Consider the following 23,044-nt stretch of genomic DNA (forward strand, 5'->3'; position numbering starts at 1 on the left):
AGATTAGTAACGTAAAATAAAATATAAAACTTTTGTTTAAATGTAGCTTAGGTAAGTTGATTGCAACCACTTGCCTTGAAAGATTGATTAAATTCAATGAATAATTTTTTTCAGTGTACAAATTAACTATTTAAAAAGTATGGTTCTACTTTGGTGATGCTATAGTGCACTTTAAAAAGTATACTAAATACCAGTTCAGTGATTTTGATTCAATTGATTTTTAGTGTATTGATAAATGTTTTTCCTAAGTAGTACTAAAGACTTATTTACATAATTAGTGCATGAAAATAGTACAGTTGTGACCCTGGACCACACAATACATAAGGGTCAATTTGCTAAATAAATCACCTTGATGTGGTTTGTTGACATAAGACAATATTCGGCTAATATAATGGCTCTCCTGATTTTGCCATGTGGTTGATGTCTTAAGGGCAACATTATGTTGACCTTGGGACAACATTTCAATCAACCAATTATGGTAAGGGTTAGGGTTGGGGTGGATTTAAGTTTTATTTACAAAAATCTTGTCCTTGGATCAACACAATATGTTGCCCTGAGGACATTTCTCACTTGGCAAAATCGGATAAAGCACAACACAACTATTTGAAAATCTGAGGGTGCAAAAAAAAAAAATCACTATACTGAGAAAATTGTCCAAAATGAAGTCATCAACACATATTACTAATGATAAATACATTTTTGATATATTTATTGTAGGACATTTACAAAATATCTTCATGGAACATGATCTTAATATCCTAATGATTTCTGGCATAAATATGTGTTGTTAAATATTGCCTGTGTTACTTAAGACTAGTTTTGTGGTTAATTACTAAATGTAATTAAAGTGTATTTTAGTTTTTTTTTCACTTGGGAGTGTAAATATTCTGCTAATGGAAATACATTTGTCACATGATCTCAATCTATAAAGTTATTTTATAACTAAACCCTTAAGCTATTTAAAACTTGTTCTATCCGGCTGGATCTGTGTTGTTAATGATGGCTACAATGTAGGACAAATACTTTCTTTAAACTGATAACCTTCAAACCCATAAAGCTTTTAAACCTTTTACCACATTAAAAATTTGAAGAGTTTTTTTGTCATTTCTTGTTTGGACATTTGGGCTGTATGATCAGAAGCATTAGTTAGTTTGTTGAAGGGGTTGTGGGTTTAGGGGCTCATTGTTTTTAAAAAACCCTGTAGTATTTTTCTAGTCAATATATTTTCGTACAAACAGAAGATAACTACAGCACAGATCTGCCCGGCACGCGAATAACACATCTGTAACAACAGCAGAAGATGAAGACGAGAGTTCATGTGTAAGAGTTTTATTAAACTTTAATATTTCTACATAAATAGACTCCATTACATAATAACATCTAGGAATCATATAAAAACAATGTTTACATCTGAAATGCCTTTGCAGATATAAAAACAAACATATTTGAGCTCTTTAGAAAACGTACTTGTTTGATTTTGTATTACAAACGTCCAGTAGTTTTAAAGGAACTAATTGTTATTATTAAGGCAATAAAAGTACTTTTCTCTCTTTTATTTTAATAAAATATAAATATATGAATAATAGTAATCATAAGGTTTTTTGGCTCACAGAAAGGCTTCTTTAAAACAGTGTTTCATATTTGTGATTTAAACAGAAATCGTGTTGAGAGTTTTTGGCTGGTTAAACCATCGCTTAGTGTTTGTTGGACGTGACTCGGCTTTAACAACAAAGTATAAAGAAACTTCAAAAAGTGTTCATGATCTTCTGGGATGAAGTCGAGTTGAAAGTGACTGTGCTTTAAGGTGTGAAGGGCTTAAACCTTCATCATCATCATCATCATCAGCCCGTCTTCGGTTGTTTGTTCTTCTTGTTTAAGATTTTCATCAAGTTTTTGGACATGTAGTAAGGTTTCTCTGCACTGCCGTCGTTCCTCTCCAGATCCTCCACTGCACAACACAAACACACAAACTTTCAGTGATTAACAAACAGATCAGACGTGTGTGTGCGTGTGTGCATGTGTGTGCGTGCGACTTACAGAAACACAGGAACAGTGTATCTACACCCATATTATACACACTGAAGAATCCATGAGCAATGATATATGCACCGAATATCACCGTCTGTCAAAACACACATGACAATAAATCACATACGGTACACAAATATCTAAACACTCTTACTACTTTAATTATTATCACCAACATTGTATACAAATACTTCATCATTTAAATATATAAATATTTTGTGCAAACTTAAATTTTGGAGAGAAAGTTTGAGAAAAAAATTCCAGCATTTCCATCACTATACTGAACATTTTCTTAAAAGTTTCATTTTAAAACCTTAAAGTCTAAAAGTCATAAAGTCATAAAGATCAGAGCAGATCAGGCAGACAGCCCAGTGAAAACATCTGTCAATGATGAATGAATGTAAACGTGTCTCACTATGATGGGCATCCAGTAGTAGTTGAGAGCGGCTGTTTCAAACACCGTTCCTGGAGACTGAATCCTGCCAGAGAAGAAGAAGAAGGCCAGCACACCTGAGGAGACACGAGACAGATGAATCTCCAGATATCTCAAACACATCACGAAACTAATGTGTGACATCACAACAATCTCACCGACTCCACCAACGACCAGCAGTTTCCCAAAAAACAGGAGCAGATCTGTGACTTTATCCAGCACCACCACCCTGAAGATACCACACAGAAATACATGACACTACAGCAACAACATCACAGTTCCTCAAAGGTTCTTTAGGTCAACTGAAGAACTCTTTTTCTTTAAAGTATATGTATGTATGTATGTATGTATGTATGTATGTATGCATGTATGTATATGTGACCCTGGACCACAAGTCATAAGTTGCATGGGTATATTTGTAGCAATAGCCAACAATACATTGTATGGGTCAAAATTATCTGTGTTTTTTAAAATGCAAAAAAATCATTAGGATATTATGTGCAGATCATGTTTCATGAAGATATTTTTAAAATGTCCTACTGTAAATATTGCACAAATGTATTTATCGTTAGTAATATGTGTTGCACTTAAAGGTGCAGTGTGTACTTTTTAGAAGGATCTCTTGACAGAAATGCAAAATAATATACAAACTATATTATCAGGGGTGTATAAAGCCCTTTCATAATGAACCGTTATGTGTTTATTACCTTAAAATGAGACCTTTTTATCTACATACAAAGAGGGTCCCCTTACATGGAAGTTGCCATTTTGTGCCGCCATTTTTCTACAGAAGCCATGACATGTTTGTCCGGTGGCGGCTACCGTAGCTTCTCTATGTGTTTTAAAAGCGAGGGGTGAGCAGTGGATTTAGCCGTTGGTTGCAATTTGCAACCTCACCACTAGATGCCGCTAAAATTTACACACTGCACCTTTAAAGGCGATTTTCCTCCTAACAAACCATACACAGCTTATTCAAATTTAAATAACTGACCCTTATGAGTAGTTTTGTGGTCCAGGGTCACATATGGTTTCGAAAGAACTGAGAATACAATTCTACCCAAATCTTTCAACATTTATGATAAAATATTTCCTTATAACGATGAAAAAAATATTTAAAAAAAGTTTATACTAATGAATTTAAAACTGAAGTTTATGGGAGTCATGCATCCTGAGCACTGAAAAAAATCATTCATTCAATTATTCAACTTTTTAAGGTAAGTGGTTGCAATCAATTTATTTAAGCTACATTTAAACAAAACTTTTTTGTTTTGTTTTTCTCATTTTTTTTGTTTAAATGTAGCTTAAATAAACTGAAAAAAAATTGAGTACATTTTTTCAGTGAGAGTAAATGAAAAGATTAAAGGATTACTCTTTAAAAAAAAATTCTCAATAATTTACCCCCATCATGTCAACCAAGTTGTTTATGTTTTTCTTTGTTCAGTCGAAAAGAAAATCCCAACCGAGGCATTATTTTAGTAAAAAAAGATGTTTTAAACCACAACTTCTCGTCTTGCACTAGCCATGACGTGCCAGCGTGACCTTACGTATTACGTAATTACATGAAAAGGTCACGCGTCACATATGTGAAACCAGGACAAAAAGCTCTACTGGGGCACAGGCCCCCAATTTTTTTTTTATTGTGACTTTCTTGAAAGCCTGCAGTGTGTAAGATACACTTTCCTTTGCTTAAACCACTATTTCAACAGTGCTGGGAAAGACTAACATGTATTTAAAAATATTTAAGTATCATCTTTATATACCTAACATTGTTAACATGTTTGGAGGGATAAAATGTTTGGAAATAATGACAGCAGAGAAAATATTTTATGCACATTGGCATTTTACATACAATGATTTTTATCTTATTTTTAAGAATATTTTTCATTTCATGACTTCTTCTAAAAAAATCTATTTTAGTTACTGCTAACTCTTTATGTAATGTCCTAGAGCTATATTTATATCTGAAAATACAGAACAGTACAACACTTTTTTATGTGAACAATGCAATTCTATAGACTTTTGATAAGAGGTTTTCCTGAGATTTTTCCTCTAATGTTTGAGACCTGACAAACACGGTGAAGATGTAATTTGTCTTAACTCCCTTAAACTCATCATCTTTAATTTTTGCTTCCCTTTCCTTGCACAAAACATTTCACATGTGCCAATAGTGATCGGGTGAAAATAAGATTATCATTATTATTTAGAAACGTACTTTAGTCTTGTCATGTTTTCATAAACCAACTCAATACTTTGTATGTGGCTGCGCACGGCAAAACAGACGCACACAGACATGAATTGGTGCGTGCATGCGTCAGTGCGACTGCTGCGTCGCTTTTTCAAAGGTGAATTGCGTAACTACATTGCATATAGATCTGTTTTGCTGCGATTATCTTTGTAAAGTAATACAATAGTTAACTGCTAAAATGTAAATTTGAGATTTACACCGGGGCACAAAAGATTTACACTGGGGCACGTGCCCCAGCAAAACAGGTCTAGCGACGCCCCTATGTGAAGTGCACACTTGCGGCCCAATTTAAACAATAAATTGACACAAAGACATTAATTAATATCATTCCTCATACAACAATGTCTAAATGCTCCTCTTTCAACACACTTGTAAACACTGAGGCGTAGTTTCACATATTACGCCTCAGTGTTGACCTTTCGCTGTGATTATGTAATATGTAAGTTCACACTGGTGACAAGTTGTGTGTTTTTTTTTAGGGTGGGGTGAAAATGACGATGGTTTTGCTAAATAAGACCCTTATGCCTCTGTTGGGATCCTTAAGATCCCTTTAAAGCTACATTGAAACTGCAAACTGTTAAGGTGGAGAAAAATCCTGGAACGTTTTTTTTTTTTCAAAAAACTTTATGCCTGAACAAAGAAAGGGATTTTTATGAAAGTGGAATATAAATGTGATGATTGGGCACTTTTTGTGTTTTCTGATTGTTCAGATTAAGTTGTGGGTCTTAATCAAGGACAGAATAGGTTTCAGTTTTGTAACTTTTTCTTGAGCTCACCTCACAATATTCCTCATGAGCAGACAGAAAGCGTTTTTAGCTGAAACGCAGAAGTTTTTCCCGTATATGGCGATCTATAAACCAGAAGAGACAGACAAAATGTATGAATTTATCAAATGTTCTTGTGTGCAACCCATCAGAAGTTCAGTCTGGTTTAGATGAATATATTATTAAGGCACATGATCATGATGGACTTCAGTACAGTCTTTGTGTGTTACGGATGAGATTTATGTACCATGATGTAAGCGTTTCTGTTGATGAACTTGATGAATTTCTCCAGACACCAGAAACAGCATTTCAGACAACACATGAGGAAGCGCGTACACGGGTTCTGAGCGGCTACAAAAACAAACACAGATGTGTTACACAGAAAGCTCAATGATAATGTCATCTGGTGTCTCAGAGTAACATAAATATCAGATGTTTATTGTCTGAGCTCTTACCTTTAAACTTGTGGTCCAGATACTCCAGAATGATTCTGACGATTTGCACCAAAGTGAGAATCAGAGCACCAAACGCCAGCGAGCCCACGTGATATCGTAATGAGAAGATAAAAGATGAGAGGAACATCACAACTCATGCTGATGGTGAAGATTTAACTCCAATCTTTTTAAACCTGTTAAGTTTTTCTTCCAATGCATCGTGAATATAAATGCTTCAAAATATATTTAATTTTTAAAATATATTTCAAAATATACAAAAAATGGCCAAATAACATATTGGCGAATTTTTTTATATTTTTAAAAAATATATTTCAGTACATATTTTTAGCAATTTTTTGTATACTTTTAAATATATTAAAAATTAGATTTGAAAATGTATTTTTTCCGTACGGGATGAGTCAGCAAATTAAAATTTTTTCACTGTTTTGCATTTGCAAGTTTATTACAAATTGTTCTGCAGTTTGACAAATGATGAAGTCAATCAATTGATTGATATTGATAAATTAACGGTGCATGTGAAAATAATGCTTTAAAATTGTTTAGATGGCTTTGTAGCATCATGTCACATCACAAGACACAGATCAGCTGCTCACATGACTGATGAGTGAATTAAACCTCATTGATAAATTCAGCTGTAGTCATGCGCCCTCTACAGGCCCATATGATGACTGAACTAAAAGTTTTAAGGCTTTTCCATGTTTAAGTGCTATAATTGTGTCTCCAGTGCTTCTATCAACCTAGTAAACGTGAAAAAGATCAACCCAGAAACTTAGTTTTGGTAAACCTGCAAGCATGTGAAAAAATTGCTAATTGAAATCTGGCTCCCCTTGTGATGTCAGAAGGGGATCTTATTTTAATAATACCGCCCCTTAATCTGCACTATCCAACAGAGATCAGCTCATTTGCATTTTAAAGAACACACCCAAAACAGCACATTTTTGCTCACACCTACAAAGTGACAATTTGAACATCTTATAATAAATTATCTGTGGGGTATTTTAAGCTAAAACTTCACATACAGACTCTGGGGACCAAAGATTTATTTGACATCTTAAAAAAGTCTTGAGAAATGTCCCCTTTTATTGCTGGACGTAATATGATGTTTCACATTAAAATGTCCCATACGGCAAAAAATATATTAAAATTTAATTTTAAATAAATTTCAAAATATACTGAAAAATATGTAGAAATATGTTTACAAAAATTTATATTTCACCAATATACTTTTTGGCCATTTGAAATATATTTTAAAAATAAACATATTTTGAAGCATTTATATTCACATCACATTGGAAGAAAAGATTAATATTAAATATATTTTCAACTGCACAAATATACTTATAATGTTATATTTTATACACACTTATAAGTGTAAAATTATAAGTATGAAATGTTAAAGTTTTATATTTTGGCCAGGAAAATATTTTTTTTGCCATATGGATTTGTATTAAATTAAAAATTTATTTGTTGCCCCTTTGAAATATATTCTCATATATAAAGGTTAAAACTAAATATATTTTTCACATTCAAAAATATAGTTAATTAAGATTTACTTTTAACTAAATATATGTATATATAAAAAAAGAAAATAAATGTATTTTTTGCCACATAGGTTCTGTAACATGTAATATTATTAAACATGATTCCATATAAAGCAAAAATATTGATTGTTTAACCGGTGTGATAAAAGTTCTTACCGTAACGCTCTCATGAAAGATTGAATCAGAGGGAATGTTGGGATATCTGCTGGTTTACTGAAGGCCCAGTAATATGAGGCGAAGGCACCGGCCAGCGTACAGTGACCCAAAGCAATGACAAAATTCACACACCACAGAAACGCCACAACGTTATAAATCTGCAGATTAAAGAGATTCCTCTGAAAGAGCCCTTCTGTGTTATAGTTAATGAAGACGCAGCGGGCGGACGGGCACGAGGGATACTCGGTACTGTTAAACGTCTGGAGAGAGAAGAGAGAGACACAAATGAAAACATGAAGTTTCCTGAAAGAGTAAAAACATATATCTGTGTGTTTGTGTGTTTGTCACCTCTGGATCACAGCTCTGATTTGCACGTATGGTGCTACAATCTCCTTGCGTGGCGTTCAGAGCGACCACCCGATACACAGGACCACCTGACGTCGCCAGATATCTGCGCACACGCTCAGTCAAAGATCTTACATCAAACACTTATCATACAGTACACAACTAACACAATAAATATTATTATAAGCAAAGAGAGATGTAAAGGATACAGCGCTGTGATGCCCCAGTACGACACACACACCAACAGCAACACAAACGTGATGATAGGGTAGAAAAGTGTTGACATCATGTGACCCAAAGCTCTAAAAAAAACAAAAATGATTTAGGATAGCATTAGCTGAGCATAAACAACAACAAAGCCTTTCATATACATGTGTGTGTGTGTGTGTTTACTTGCTGGTCTCCTGAATAAGTGCGACGGCTATGAGAATACGCTTTCTCAAAAAAAGCAACGCCAACAGCAGAATCCCCTCGACGATACACAGAATAATTACTACAACAAAGAGAGACAGTGAGGTATTAATGTATTGATAGATTCACTTCAAAGAGCCGAAAATATGTGAAGGACAGGAAGTGATGTCACTTACAGAAGGCCAACCAGGTGTCTCGCACCTGCAGGTAGACTTGAACATTAGTGGTGAAACCCACATTATTATAGGTCAGGCTTGAGTTGGCCAGCGACATATATTCATTATAACAGTACCAGATACCTGAGAGAGGACCAGAGAGAAACCATGAGTACTACGGTACAGTAAAGTTACAGTCCTGCTCATTTAGGATGAGAGTTTGACATCTGACCAATCACAGATTGATTTTTATGTGAAACAGGTGAATCCCAAATCAGATACAACAAATCAGAAAATATAGATGTGTATCTGGTTACTACTGTGTGTCAGTCAGACTTGACTTTCATTCAAGGTGAACCGATATAAACTTAGATAATATTTTATTAATAGTTCAGATTAAATAAATTATGAAATGCAATGAGGTGAAGCTTGGTGGTGATGTGAATTATGAGAATATTAACCAGACAATTTAAAAAACTCACCGAAGGCACCGAGAGCCAAAACCCCGAAGATGAGGACCCACACCAGGACGGGCGCTGTGAAGCGTAACAACAAGAGGAAGAGAACGCTCACCACCATCGCAATGACCAAACCACTGAAATAAAAGATTGATATTAAACATTTGACTCTTAATGACACAAAACAATCAAACGCAAATCAACTAGAAAATGTTAAACAGCACTTTTTTTAACCTCTTTTACCTTTATACGTTTAGACAAAAAGCTTTTTATTCTTTAATTTATTGGCATTTTGGAGAAAATAAATTTTTTCAAAACATTTTGTTCAACCTCCACATTAAGTCAGTTGTGCACAAAATAAAAGCAAAATCAAATGTTCTCATTTATTTTGGACAAAATTCAAATGCAGTTGATTGATGTAAAATTGTCTGCTGTTTCCTACATGTTAAGTTGTTTATGTCATTTTTATCAAAATACATTGTACTGACTTCTGTCTTACACCTCAAAACATTTAGGAATTAGTTCATAGTTAACATGTCATGCAAAACTGTTGACCTTTGTGTCATAATCAGTTATTGTAAGCATGCTTCCATCGTTGTGTATGTGTTTATTTAGTCTTTTGTAAATGTAAATTGATAAATTGCTGTCAGGTGAATCTTGAAATTTTGAGTTTCATAAAATTTGACATTTCTTACCGTTTTACTACCATTTCTACAGTTACTACCTTTCTAATTTTTATTTGTATTGTAAAATATACAGTATTTTTTTCAATATTACAATGTGTGTAAAACTGTAATGTTTACAGAAAAAAGGTGAAAATGTGAATTTGTCCACATTACATCAGAAAATACACCTATAATTTTGAACTCTTCTTACTTTGTATTTTTGTCTTGTTTTCAGTAAAAATATCTAAATATTCTTTAGATGTATTTTTTGATGAGCAAAATAATCTAAGAAAATAAGTATAGTTTTTAGACAAAAAATATCAAATTTAAGTGAATTTGTGCTTAAAACAAAGAAAAAAAATCTGCCAATGGGGTAAGCAATAAAATCTTGAACTTTTTTCTTAAACACTTAATTCAAGAAAAATTTGCTTACCCCATTGGAATATTTTTTTCTTTGTTTTAAGCACAAATTCACTTAAATTTGATATTTTTTTGTCTAAAAACTAGACCTACTGTATTTTCCAAGGTAATTTTGTTAATCAAGAAAATGCATCTTGATTTAAGAATTTTTTGATATTTGTACTTAAAACAAGACAAAAATACTAAGTAAGAAAGTCATTTTATTGCAGTGTATTCACATCATGGCTAAACATTTTGACACTCTTCTTCATGAACTATGACACAATGACTTTTCATTTTATAAGGCATTGAAGTAAAATGCTGTAAGCATTATGTGTAAGAAATAAAGAGAGCAACTCACGCTACGATCCACTGCCATGATTTAGCAAAGTCCTCAAAGATCCGCAAGCCGACGTCCTTGGCATTAAAACCGTTTGCAATATCACTGTGACCACAAGAGACCAAGGTATCAGACACAAACAGTATCACACAATAATGTATCCGACACAACAGCATCAGACAAACCATCTATAGACACACCAGCATCAGACACTAACATCAGACATGGCAACGCTTCCCACAGTGAGTGCAAATGATTTCCTCCCCTACAGCTCTACAAATCAAACACTACTAACACACTATATCAGCACTGTATCCTGCAGAGAAGCCCCTGGACAATGAAAGAGAGAGAGGGAGGGAGAGAGAGATAGAGATGGATGGAGAATAAGAATGAGTGAGAGAGAAAAACAAACAGACAATGAGATAGACAGACAGACAGACAATGGGATAGACAGACAGACAGACTGACAATGAGATAGACAGACAGACAGACAGACAATGAGACAGACAGACAGACAATGAGATAAATAGCCAGCCAGACTGACAATGAGATAGACAGACAGACAGACAGACAGACAATGAGATAGACAGACAGACAATGAGATAGACAGACAAACAATGAGATAAACAGTCAGACAGACAATGAGATAGACAGACAGACAATGAGATAGACAGACAGACAATGAGATAGACAGACAGACAGACAGACAATGAGATAGACAGACAATGAGATAAACAGCCAGACAGACAATGAGATAGACAGACAGACAGACAGACAATGAGACAGACAGACAATGAGATAAATAGCCAGCCAGACAGACAATGAGATAGACAGACGGACAGTGAGATAAACAGCCAGACAGACAATGAGATAGACAGACAGACAGACAGACAGACAGACAGACAGACAGACAATGAGATAGACAAACAATGAGATAAACAGTCAGACAGACAATGAGATAGACAGACAGACAGACAGACAGACAATGAGACAGACAGACAAACAATGAGATAGACAGACAGACAGACAGACAGACAGACAGACATACAAACAATGAAAAAGACAGACAGACAGATGGAGAGAGAGAGAGAGAGAGAGAGAGAGAGAGAGAGAGAGAGAGAGAGAGAGAGAGAGAGAGAGAAGATAGATAGAGAGAGAGAGAGAGAGACAGGTGATCTGGCACACCAGCAGAGAGGCAGACAGATTTTCTACTGCTACACACAGACATATTCTGACTCACTTTGACCCGCCTCCAGCACTGTCAACAGAAGAGACACACGGCATTATATCACAAAACGGTGTGTGTGTGTCTGTGTGTGTCTGTGTGTGTCTGTTTGTTACATGTCATCTGACCAGTTATTGCATTGCCAGAAATCAGCTGTGCCAAATTACCAGTTTCATTCATAAAGAGAGGAGACATTGCTGGTTACACTCCTCTACAGGTGTAGCTTTTGCAGTCTGAGCAAAAATGTTGACTCTGAGATTGAGCCAATCATGATGTTCTGAAGAAGTGACTCCATATGATTAATTGTGACACACAGGTCATAAAAACCTCATGATTATCTGTGATTTTATTGTCATGAGGTTAGAAAAACTTGAAAGTAGTGTTCAGAATGAAATGTAGAAGAAGAATTATTTAGGATTTTTCAGTACTTGTAGGTCACTAAAGACCAATGGTAACACATTTCTACAGAATAAGTGTGTGTTTTTGAACATGTGTGTGTGTATATATATATTTACCCTGTTGCATTCATAATAACAGACGCAGACTGGTTTGGAGTCAATCCATTAATACTGAAGTTTGAGGGAATGTTACTGGGATTATATGCACCTCCTGTGAAACTGGGCAAACATCTGCCCAATACTACAGAGAGAAAAAGAGAGGAGCGGAGTCTTGTGAAACATTAACATTATGTTATATTGACATGTTTTCTATTAGTTTAGCAATGTTGTTGCCTGATATTGATATTTAAGAAGGTATACATCTGTCATTTACCAGAGGATGTAGGCATGTAGAAATATGGACACAACTCTTTATTTATAATATCCATAGCTGACTGTGAAAACAAGAACAAGAGAAATTCAGTAATGTTTGATGATTAGATCTGATATTTCTTTAGAAAAACACACACTTACGAGTTTTGTTCCCTTCAGTTGAAATGAGGGCACACAGAAGTCCTGTTTAAAGAAATTTTCTGCATTTGCATTGGGCAGATAGGCGGCTGGAGATAAAGCCCAGAAATCAGCGGGACATGACTTCACGCAGATCTACAACACAAAAAACCAACACATTCAGACATATGACACATTTACCATAAATAATAAGAGTATTACAGCTCAGATGTTGCTCAAAGCTTAGATGCTTAGCATGTCACTAAAAGTGAAATTGCATTCTGTGCATTCTGACTTATTAACATAGTTAAAGAGTTGTAATCCTCATGCTAAACTAATGCAAAGTCTCAAAGCAGTTGAGCATTTCTGTGCCAAACTCACACCTCCTCTTTCCTGCGAGTTTCTGAAAGTTTTTTTCAAACATGGGTACCTGTTACACATCAGTGACCCCATATTCCTTTTATGGGCACTTCCCCTAGAAAAGCACCCCCTGCACGCGACAGCTTTGTTTTATATCAAGAATCAACAATGGAACGAAAGAAGTGTGTTTTTGGATGTAAAGAGAAGAAAGCCTTGTTCAGCTTTCCAAAGTTGGTATCTGGTTATAAATGTTTGAGTTCTTATCAAGATCTCTGATTTTTTTCTTGGCAAATCTGAGCACAGTTTGAGACATTATCGAGATCTTTACGAAAGCTCTTAATGGAACACAGAGGGAACACAGATCTCATTATTTAAAACATTGAGAAATTAAAGAGATGATATGTATGACTTGTCTTTCTTACACACCTGTGTTGTGGGACACTGAAGGCCATTCAGAGCAGCAGCCATGATATTGGTCGCCATCGCGCATTTGGTGATGTCAAAGTACATCACATTAGGTTTATCTCTGACAGACAGACAGACAGATGGACAGAATGAGCATTGATCAACTGTTGATTGTAAAAATGAAAATATAAAGTCTCCAGTGTTTAGAAAACTCATCTTACTTGTTGAGACCGATCCCACAGAACATTCCGGTGGAATTCCTGGGATACAGCACATGGCGAGGGTCTCCATACAGCCAGGCTATGAGAAATTAGACATTTATTATGAACATTAAAGGCACTTTAAGCGAATCTGTGAGACGTCACTTTTTGTTGATGTTTGAACTGTTTTCAAGCAAACGGAGCGGAGCTAACTCCTCCCCCTCCCTCTACCTTCTGTGCTTTCATGAACGCGTCCAACCCCCACCCCCAAATACTTCTTGTCGTTTATTGGCTGGAACACTTTGTTTTGTTTCGTGGTGCTAGGTTTGGCCACTTTGTTTTTATTGCAGTTTGTGAAGCCTGGGTTGTCTACAGAGATCGCAGTTTTTACAGTTTGATCAGCGGACAGGCAGCAAGCAGATAGTGAGGAGATGTTTGCTGTATGTAACAAAAAATGTTTTATGGGCTGAAACTCGTGAATTCGCTTAGAGCACCTTTAACCCAAATGTAATGAGAATATGTGGATGAAAAAAGTGAGGTTGTTAAAGCTGGGATCAGGCCTAAGAACATTCTAACTGTGGGTTCACACCAGACGCGAGTTCAACGATCTGCGCGAGTACATTACATACAAAGTCAATGCAAAGACGCGATCAGACGCTTCCTCGCATGGGGCGATGCGAATGGCGGGATGATATGGGTGGCGCACTTGCCGCGAAAATACAAGCTATTCGCCTCAAACATGTCTTCGCCCAAGTTGAAAATATTCAACTCCAGCGAAAAATTTGTATAACACGAAGTTAAATCTGGCGAGTAATCTCGAGCGAGTAACGCGATGCCCCGCGTTTGGTGTGTACGTAGCATAAGACTTGACACAACACACTTAAGGATTGTTTCTTGTTACTGTAAACAAAGACTGAGGTAAGATGGAGACACACCTAAGGATTTTCACACAGATTATGAATGTAATTTGCTTGTATCAACTGATCATGCCCAGTCTTTGTTTACAGTCATTAGATAAAATCCCCAAGTGTGTTGTGTCCAGTCCTAGAATGTTTTAGCAAATCCTTAGGTGTGTCCCCAGCTTAGATGTTACTTGAATGTTATGTGGTTTCTTATTACTTCAGTTCAACAGAACCACAGTTTACTCTGGAGGATTATTGCTTTAGTTAAAGGTGATATATAATTAAGTTCAAATGAGATAACCATCAAAGGCCAATTAGTCTTTGGTTTGGTTTTAATGAGCTGTGTTGCTTCAGTCTCAGTTTATCTCACTGAGACTTCAATGAGCATTCAGATGATGAAATGTGAAGAGAAACCCTTAATAGTTTGTGACCCTGTCAGTGTAATGCAGTCTAAAGTCTCAATGTTCTGACCCTCCCTTTAGAGACGTCCACAAAGGCAAAGCTGAAAAGTTAAATTTTATTTTCTTTCAGGAAATGTCTACAGTTATAAAAAGTAATAATAATAACAATAGAAGTTTATGACACATCATCATTTGTTTCGTATGTTTTTCCACTCGAGTCTGTTGACGCTCAAGGTTATTTTTCAAAGCGTTTCACAATGTTTTCCCATAGTTCCCTGCCGGCTCCTATTTTACATGCTGACCATGTTAAAGGGGAGGCAGTACGGCTTAAATTTCCATAGAGGAGTGTGTGTACAGTACATCAGAATATTGACTCAAGAGTCACCTCAATGTTTACAGTGTGTGTGTGTGTTCAAGTGTTTAATTATAAAATGAGAATGAAAAGAGATATGGGTCATAGAGAGAGAGAGAGAGACCTACCCAGAATTCCTACAACCATATAACCAATGATGACCAGCATGAACAGAATGCAACAGATGATATCAGTACAACTCCTACAGAAATAAAAACACAAACTGTTAAGTGTTCATAGAATTACAACAAACATCATCAATCTTGAACTCTATTACAGCCACAAATTAGATTATTTAAAAAAAATAGATAAAAATATCATGACATATTATAGTCATGTGAACATTTTTAATGGGGTGAAATATGACCTGGACATGTTTATGAGCCACACACACACACACATATGAAGATACACACCGGTTATGAATGGGTCCATTGAATGTTGGGTCAAATTGAGCAGGTGCACCTGAAATATAAAGCACACATCAGATTTGTATATGACCGAGTTATGTTTCTAAAGGGGCCATGTCACGAGACTTTTTTAATATGTTAAATAAATCTTTGGTGTCCCCAGAGTACACATGTGAAGTTTTAGCTCAAAATACCACATAAATAATTTATTATATCATGTTAAAATTGACACTTTATAGGTGTGAGAAAAATATGCTGTTTTGGGTGTGTCCTTGAAAATGCAAATGAGCTGATGAAATTCAAACACTGATCACAATGATGTGAAATTGAAACGCAATTGTGCTGTGAATTATTTTCTCTCTGTCTGGACTAAATGTCAGTGCTGTGGTTGGATAGTGCAGATTCAGAGGCGGTATTATTATAATAAGATCTCTCTATGACATCACAAGGAGAGCCAAATTTCAATGACCTATTTCACATGCTTGCAGAGAATGGTTTACCAAAACTAAGCTACTGGGTTGATCTTTTTCACCTTTTCTAGGTTGATAGAAGCACTGGGGACCCATTTAGCACTTAAACATGGAAAAAGTCAGATTTTCATGCCATGGCCCCTTTAAATGTTAAATGTTTCAGACACAATTGCATGATTATTTATTTTTTGATCCACCTGGAACTACTAATAACAAGAAGTATTTGGCTTCCTCTGTTTGAATGCAGGTCACTATTAATATTGGCGTTGCTTTGATGATGTTGGACTTGGTCGCAGCTTATGAATTTTATTAGCATGTCGTAAAGATGATGTTGGTATAAATGATGTGGCCCGAAGTGGTTTGGTTCTTATCTAAGGGATAGGAAATGCTCAGTTAAGATAGGAGATTGTCTCTCCGACACTGTGGATGTTTTGTGGGGGTCCCTCAGGGATCTATTCTTGGACCAATTTTTTTCTTTTAGCATTTGTTGCCTTTGGGGTCTATTTCAGAGCGCAAAATAGTAATTATCACATATATGCAGATGATTTGCAATTATATATATTTTTTTGGACACACGTTGCCTCATGGGACAGCTTCAACATATGCTTAAAAGAAGTGAAAGGATGGTTTGAGAGTAATTTTCTGCAATGAAATGAGAACAAACCCGAGATTTTGGTTTTCAGAAAAAAAAACAGCCTGCAGGAAATTAATTTGTGAGGATTTTCTTCCTAGCATAAATGCCTATATTAGGAATCTTGGTGTTGTTTTTGACCAAGAACTTCACTTTAACCGACAAGTATACTGTGTTTATTTGTGTGTGTTTTTTAATTTTATTTCGGTGTGCCTTTTTAATTTTTATTCCTGCAGTCTGATTTACACACTCAATGTACTGTCAATGTATAAAAGCTTATAATATCACCGCACAATTATTACTGTTTTACATACACATCAGGAAACTGCTGGTCTTGTCATGCTGACTACACAAACGGTGACGTTGTGTTGTTGTGTAAGACCTCAGATCTCTCTGGTGTAGGTTCATGATTGTGGGTCTGTAAGGGTTTGTTGCCGGGCAGCTATAGTGTTTCATGTTTCTGGCCTCACGAGGGCTTTAAACATTCAAGTACTGCATTTACTCTACAAACTCAATATAAACATTTCCTAATAGACACAGCGACAGAGAGACGTGATCATTTGAATCTTATTTGAATGTAAAGATGGAGTTTCACAGCAGTCAATGAACTTCTCTGTTAAACGCCACATATTTCTCTCAACGCAGAACCCTTTCCTCAAATAAAACCTGCTATCTTCAACAGGTGCCTGCTTTGTTTAACTGGATGTTCTTGTTTAATGAACTTACACAATATCCTTCCTGGACAAACACACAAGCTACTCCTGAAATAGCGTCTACAGTCTCAGAAATATTAATATTTTAGAATAAATTCTAAAAGTGCACCTTTGTACCTAAAGAGTGCATAATAATACCTTAAACTAAAGGTACATATTGGTACCAAATATATACTGTACATATCTGTACCTAAATGGTACACACAGAAAAAATGAACTTTTTGGTGTAGTAATATTTATTAGATTAACTCTCATAATTTCTACATAATAATATTAACATTTATTGAGAACTAGATTTTCCTAAGTAAAATGATGATAAATACACAATTAATTTATGTAAAAAATGAACTGTGTGGGAATAGTAAGTCTTATTAGATATTTTCTTGTATTATTTAACTGTTTTATAGTAAATTTTATAAGTAAATTTTAATCAAAAACTTTAGCAGATTCAAGTAAAAAAATCTTAGTTCATTTTACTTAAAAATATTAAATCCATTAAACTCAAAAATCTAAGTAAAATGTACTTACATTTATTTGCACATGTTGTAAGGAATACCCACAATTCTTTGTGCCTGAATATTTTTATTTTTTAAGCTTTATCACAGAATAAGAACTGATTAGAACTTTAACTACTTAAATATTTGTTAGCAAAATGTCATAAAGGTTTAAGCTCTTATATTATTGATGTTGTTTTGTTGTAAATAATAATTTTGTGAAGCCACCGTTCAGGTGATCAGTGTTTCTGTACATGAACCCTGTTCAGAACATTGTATTGTAATTCTCTCCACAGTGCTGATAATGCATGTCAAAAAAACAGTTTGTGTGCGTTTCTGTTCCGAATCAAGTTTATTCAATGATTGACTTGACTTGTTGTCAGTCATGAATTTTGTGTTATAATGCCATTTATAACACTAAAAATAACTAGGTCCATAGGAATATGTTAAAGAAAATAACAAACCGAAAATAAGATTTATTTAATATTATTAGGACAGCAATGCTTCAATTTTCAAAAAAAACCTAATAGACTTTACCTAAATGATTAAAATAAATCTAACTTCTAAATAAAATAATTAAGTAACATTTAATTAATTATTTAACATATTTAACATGAGGTTTTATCATGCAATTTTAAGTAAATTTTATTTGATTTTAGTAGGTACGTTTTACTTATAAAAAAGCAGTACATTTTACTTAAAAAAAGTTTGTGCAATTTGTTACAAGGATTTTTTAAAGTAAATTTTACAAGTAGTTTTTTTCAGTGCACTTTAGGACCTTTTGAAAGGGTACAGTTCTAGTGACAGCTTCTGAAAGTATACAATTTTGATTATTTAGTTGGTGGCATGTGCTTGGAAATTAATATGTGATCTCTTGAGTCTTGAATCTCATACCTGTAGCTCAACTGGAAGATCATGATGTTTACAATGTGGATTCCCAAGAAACGCAGTAAATGTAATGAAATGTAAAAGCCATGAAACTAAAATCCTCATAAAATGTTGAAATGATTAACATCTGAGATAAAGATATGAACGGTCAGATCAAGAGTCTACCAGCTTTAAAAACCTCTTTCTCTACTAAAATGACCAGCTTAACAAGACTAAGAGACCAGGCTAAAAGACCAGCTTTGCCAGGCTGGGAGGACCAGCTTAAACCAGCTATTTCCATATAAAACCAACTATGCCTGGTCAGCTGGTTTAAGATGGCTAAGAAATGTCTAAAACCAGCCTGCTACACCGACTTACCAATTTAAAACCAGGCTAGGAGACCAAAAAACAGCCAATCAGCTTAGGGTGGTATTATGTGGTTTTTTACTGTAAAACATTTGCTGTAGTTGTGCAGCTGTTTGTCAGTAACTTACTGTAGATACACAAAAGTTTGTTTAAAGTTAAATGAACATTAAATATTAACAAATATTTGTCTTGATAGAATAAAACTAAAATAACAGCCTCATGCAAAGCATTTTAGGAAACAGAAATCCTCATCAACCTTTTTCTGTTTTTTACCTTCAGATTTTGGTTCCCAGAATGCTTTGCATGAGGCTGTTATTTTATAGTTTTATTTTGTAAAGATAAAGACTTGTTAATGTTTTATGTTGCCAGTAAGTAACAAAAATTTAAATCGACAGTAGGTTATTGGCAAACAGCTGCCAGTAATACTGTCATTTCTACAGACATTTTTTACCATGTAATCTTTGATCATAAACATTCATTTAATGACCTACAAAAGTTAGGCAAGTGTAAAAAATTAACCTGCGTATTAAACTCAAGGTACCAGCGGATAAATCTTCAGTCGAGTGAAAGTGTGTCAACTGCAGTACACGAGGACTCATTCTTTAAATAACAAACTTCTGTGTGATTCACCTCCTTAGCCACAGGCGTGTATTCATATACACCAAGAAAAATAAACCACAATATAAACATGCCTGCATCAGATATCAATAAACTTGAACTATTGTATGCTTAGAAAATTAACACTAACTTATAACACAACAGTTAAATATTAATCAATAAAATTATTCTTTACATTCATAAATGCACATAATACACAGCAGTATTTTTATTTGACATATAACAATAGCTCTGTTTAAGGTTAAAAACTATTAAAACACACATGATGAGTCAACCCATACCTCACATCAGACCCAACCAGTTTTTCCAGTTCAACATCCACAATTCAGTATCGTATTACGTTAAACACACACACAATTGCTTACTTTTCCCTCATGATGCCGCCGTGCATATTTACAGCACCAAAAGAAAGGGTGTATATATATTTATATATTATATATATTTTATATTTGATGTCCAGTAACATTGTGTGAGGTATCAGAGCCGTTTACCATAAAACACAATGATCAGAGATGACACAAAGGCCATATTTCTGCATATTAACATAACAGGAACAATAAACACTGTTTTTAGCAATAATACAGCAGATTACAGCAAAAAAACGTATTACGAAATAGTAACAGAACTAACTTGCAAACAATTTTGAGTTGTGAAATCTATAGCTGAACATCACTTTGTCTCTGTGGTTGAAAATTCACTAAAACTTTCTTTCAAAACATGCCCATATGGGTTAGTAGGATCTTGTTTAGTAATAACAACCTCATACAAACAATAGAAGTGAATGTTTAGATTGTTAAGTAAATATGTTAGAATATCTTTCAGGAAACTATTTCAAATTCAGTGTCAATCAAACCAATTAAGTGCTAAAATGTCAGCCTCCTTCTTAAAAATAAAGCGCTCTTCCTGGTTTAAATGTTGACCAACAGGCTGGTTACCGAGTGACTAAACCTCCAGAGAAATGACTTATCTCCAGTGATCCTGATGTACTGACTTGTACTTAAATGACCAGGAAGTTCAAAAACCTGAATGATTGACATTAAGAGCACTTTACATGCAAGTAAACATCATGAAAAACAAGAGTAGAAAAAAATAGATTTCGACTTTTGGTGAACATGACAGTGATGTTTACTGTATCTAAAACTAACCGCTACATTGTTGCAGTGTGGTTGCTATGCTGTTCTTGTGGGTTAGTTTGTGGTCCAGACAGATTTCTCTGGGGAATGTCCTCAGGGCACAATATTGTGTTGACCCAAGGACAAGATTTTTGTAAATAAAACCTAAACCCACCCAAAACTAAAATCAATAATTAAACCTTAAAATGATACGTGAAGAACAAAGAAGCAGCAGCTAATCCTGGTTGTAAACTGTAAACTTATTTCTGAAACTTGATTGGTTGATTGAAATGTTGTCCCAATGTCAACATAATGGTGCCCGAGGACATCAACCACATGGCAAAATCACGCGACAGCCTATTTTTCTCTCAAGATATGGCTCAGGTTCAGCGCAAGTCTACAGGAATTATTTATAAATTTTTCACTAGACAAAATAAATATTATAAAAGCATTATGGCATCTCTTTTCAACCACCTGCACAGTTTGAGGTGCTGTTCATGTGTGGTGACAAACACACAAGTTACAAGGTTTAATACTGCTGTCTTTATATTAGCACAATTAATATTTCTCTAACTCAGTTTAAATGTTTCTTTAAACAAAATATAGATAGATATATTTTAAAAAGTGGTTCCTCGCTAAAGGTTCATCATTTCTGTGGGTGTCCCTCCCTGCATTTAGTAAGTGTGAAGACTCCTAATAAGCAAAAGCAATGTCATGCTTGTCTTAGCAAAACATTAAAAAGTGTTGTTATTTCCTGAGCATTTAATAATGAAACATCATGGTGGTGCACAACATATCGACTCTCAACTGTTTATGATGCATTTATATACTTTTCTTGTCTTTATAAGTCTGAACTTTATGTGTAAAAGGTCTTTTTCCCAGAAAAAAAACTAACTGGTTCGAAAGAAAATGTAAATAATGTGGAAGGTAACTAATGACGGAAATCATTTTGTTGTTGAGTCAACCAAAAAGTTCCCCATTTGTCATAAATTATGAGGGCTTAAAATGCACATGTGAGATGTAAATTTTATGTAGCCCGTTGTATTTGAGTTACTACTGTATAGGTTACTAGTTGACCAAAAAACTTGCTCACATATTTTTTCACATTCTTTCCTGTTGCTCAAATGTTGCACAGATACATAAAATATGTGAATGTTGAAACAGAATGTAAAGAAGTGGTCTGACTTCATTTAGAGCACAGAAAGAAAACAAATAAACTCAAAATCTGTCCGCCATTAATATACCCAAGTTATCCAGTTTAACCCATTGAAGATGAACACAATCATTTAGTGATGTTTAACAGCCAGGTTGATGAAGTTTCCTTACAGACAAGCTTAACCAGTACAAACCAAGCAACTTCTTGTGGTCTATTTAAGACCCACAAACAAACAAACATGCATAGTTACTGACTTCTGCTAACTATCAAGACTAACCTGACCTAACGTGAATTTTAATCTCAAACTATCTCTCAGACACGTCACCACAAACATCTTCTTTTGCTGGAATAATGAGCACCACCAGCACAAATTTACATTTGACTCCTGTTCCGTGTATAAACATACAGTAGGTACATCATCATTAAAATAATGAAGGGATAAAAATCTTAATGAAGATTGCAGGAATTGTTTTATATTGACTATTATACTGTATTGCGCGTGACCTAATAGATCCTGTTGCATTATAGCAGATGCTGAATATAATCTTCTCACCATGTCTCAATAATGTCTCAGAAACGCTCTTACCATACTCGGAGGTGTCCTTCTCTTCATCCTGTTTCTTTCCGCCCATCACTTTACTCTCTCTTCATCGGTTATTTTTTAATAATAAACTTTGTGAAGTGAACTGAAGCGCCAGCGTCTCTTTCTGTGGTAAATCTTTACTGGAGTAACTAAGCGTCGCCGATGACGTCACGAGGCACCTGTCGTTGCCCACCTGTGTGCGCGCTCGCGGCCCGCCCCTCTCGCGCCCGCGCAGCCACGAAACTGATTTTCCCAGAACAAAAACAAAATAGGTGTGCTTGAATTTACACGGCGTTGCGCAGGCTAATTGCGGTATGACATCAAAGTACCGCGAGAGCAGACTGCGTCGTTTGCTTTCGAATCGCTCTCGCGGTACTGTGATGTCATAGGGCAGAGCCGCATGAGGAAACAACAAAATAAAAACTATTAACGGCTACTAAACATGGTTTTCTATAACTTTTTATTATCTTAGCAATGTTTCTCTTTTATATATGGAT

General features: G+C 35.0%; 1 protein-coding gene across 3 annotated transcripts; it reads right to left on the reverse strand.

The window, feature by feature from the left end:
- Window positions 1-1,313: 1,313 nt before the first annotated feature.
- slc44a4 (solute carrier family 44 member 4) lies at window positions 1,314-22,734 on the reverse strand. 3 transcript variants are annotated; one of them, XM_073858648.1, is made up of 23 exons: window positions 22,551-22,734; window positions 15,544-15,592; window positions 15,256-15,329; window positions 13,494-13,572; window positions 13,294-13,393; window positions 12,532-12,663; window positions 12,392-12,452; window positions 12,136-12,259; window positions 11,636-11,653; window positions 10,417-10,500; window positions 9,016-9,128; window positions 8,555-8,677; window positions 8,361-8,460; window positions 8,177-8,269; window positions 7,971-8,073; window positions 7,629-7,882; window positions 5,926-6,026; window positions 5,718-5,821; window positions 5,483-5,556; window positions 2,620-2,690; window positions 2,444-2,538; window positions 2,038-2,122; window positions 1,314-1,948 (listed from the first exon to the last, which is right to left on the reverse strand). In XM_073858648.1, exons 1-23 carry the CDS (start codon window positions 22,594-22,596, stop codon window positions 1,842-1,844), a joined length of 2,190 nt encoding a protein of 729 aa, XP_073714749.1. In that variant the 5' UTR covers window positions 22,597-22,734; the 3' UTR covers window positions 1,314-1,841. The 3 variants fall into 3 exon arrangements, with proteins under 3 accessions (XP_073714749.1, XP_055076127.2, XP_055076128.2); XM_055220152.2 differs by having other exon boundaries at window positions 5,926-6,020; window positions 7,623-7,882; XM_055220153.2 differs by lacking the exon at window positions 11,636-11,653 and having other exon boundaries at window positions 5,926-6,020; window positions 7,623-7,882; window positions 22,551-22,733.
- Between the last annotated feature and the right edge of the window lie 310 nt (window positions 22,735-23,044).

Source organism: Misgurnus anguillicaudatus, chromosome 20 (assembly GCF_027580225.2).
Source record: "Misgurnus anguillicaudatus chromosome 20, ASM2758022v2, whole genome shotgun sequence".
NCBI lineage: Eukaryota > Metazoa > Chordata > Actinopteri > Cypriniformes > Cobitidae > Misgurnus > Misgurnus anguillicaudatus.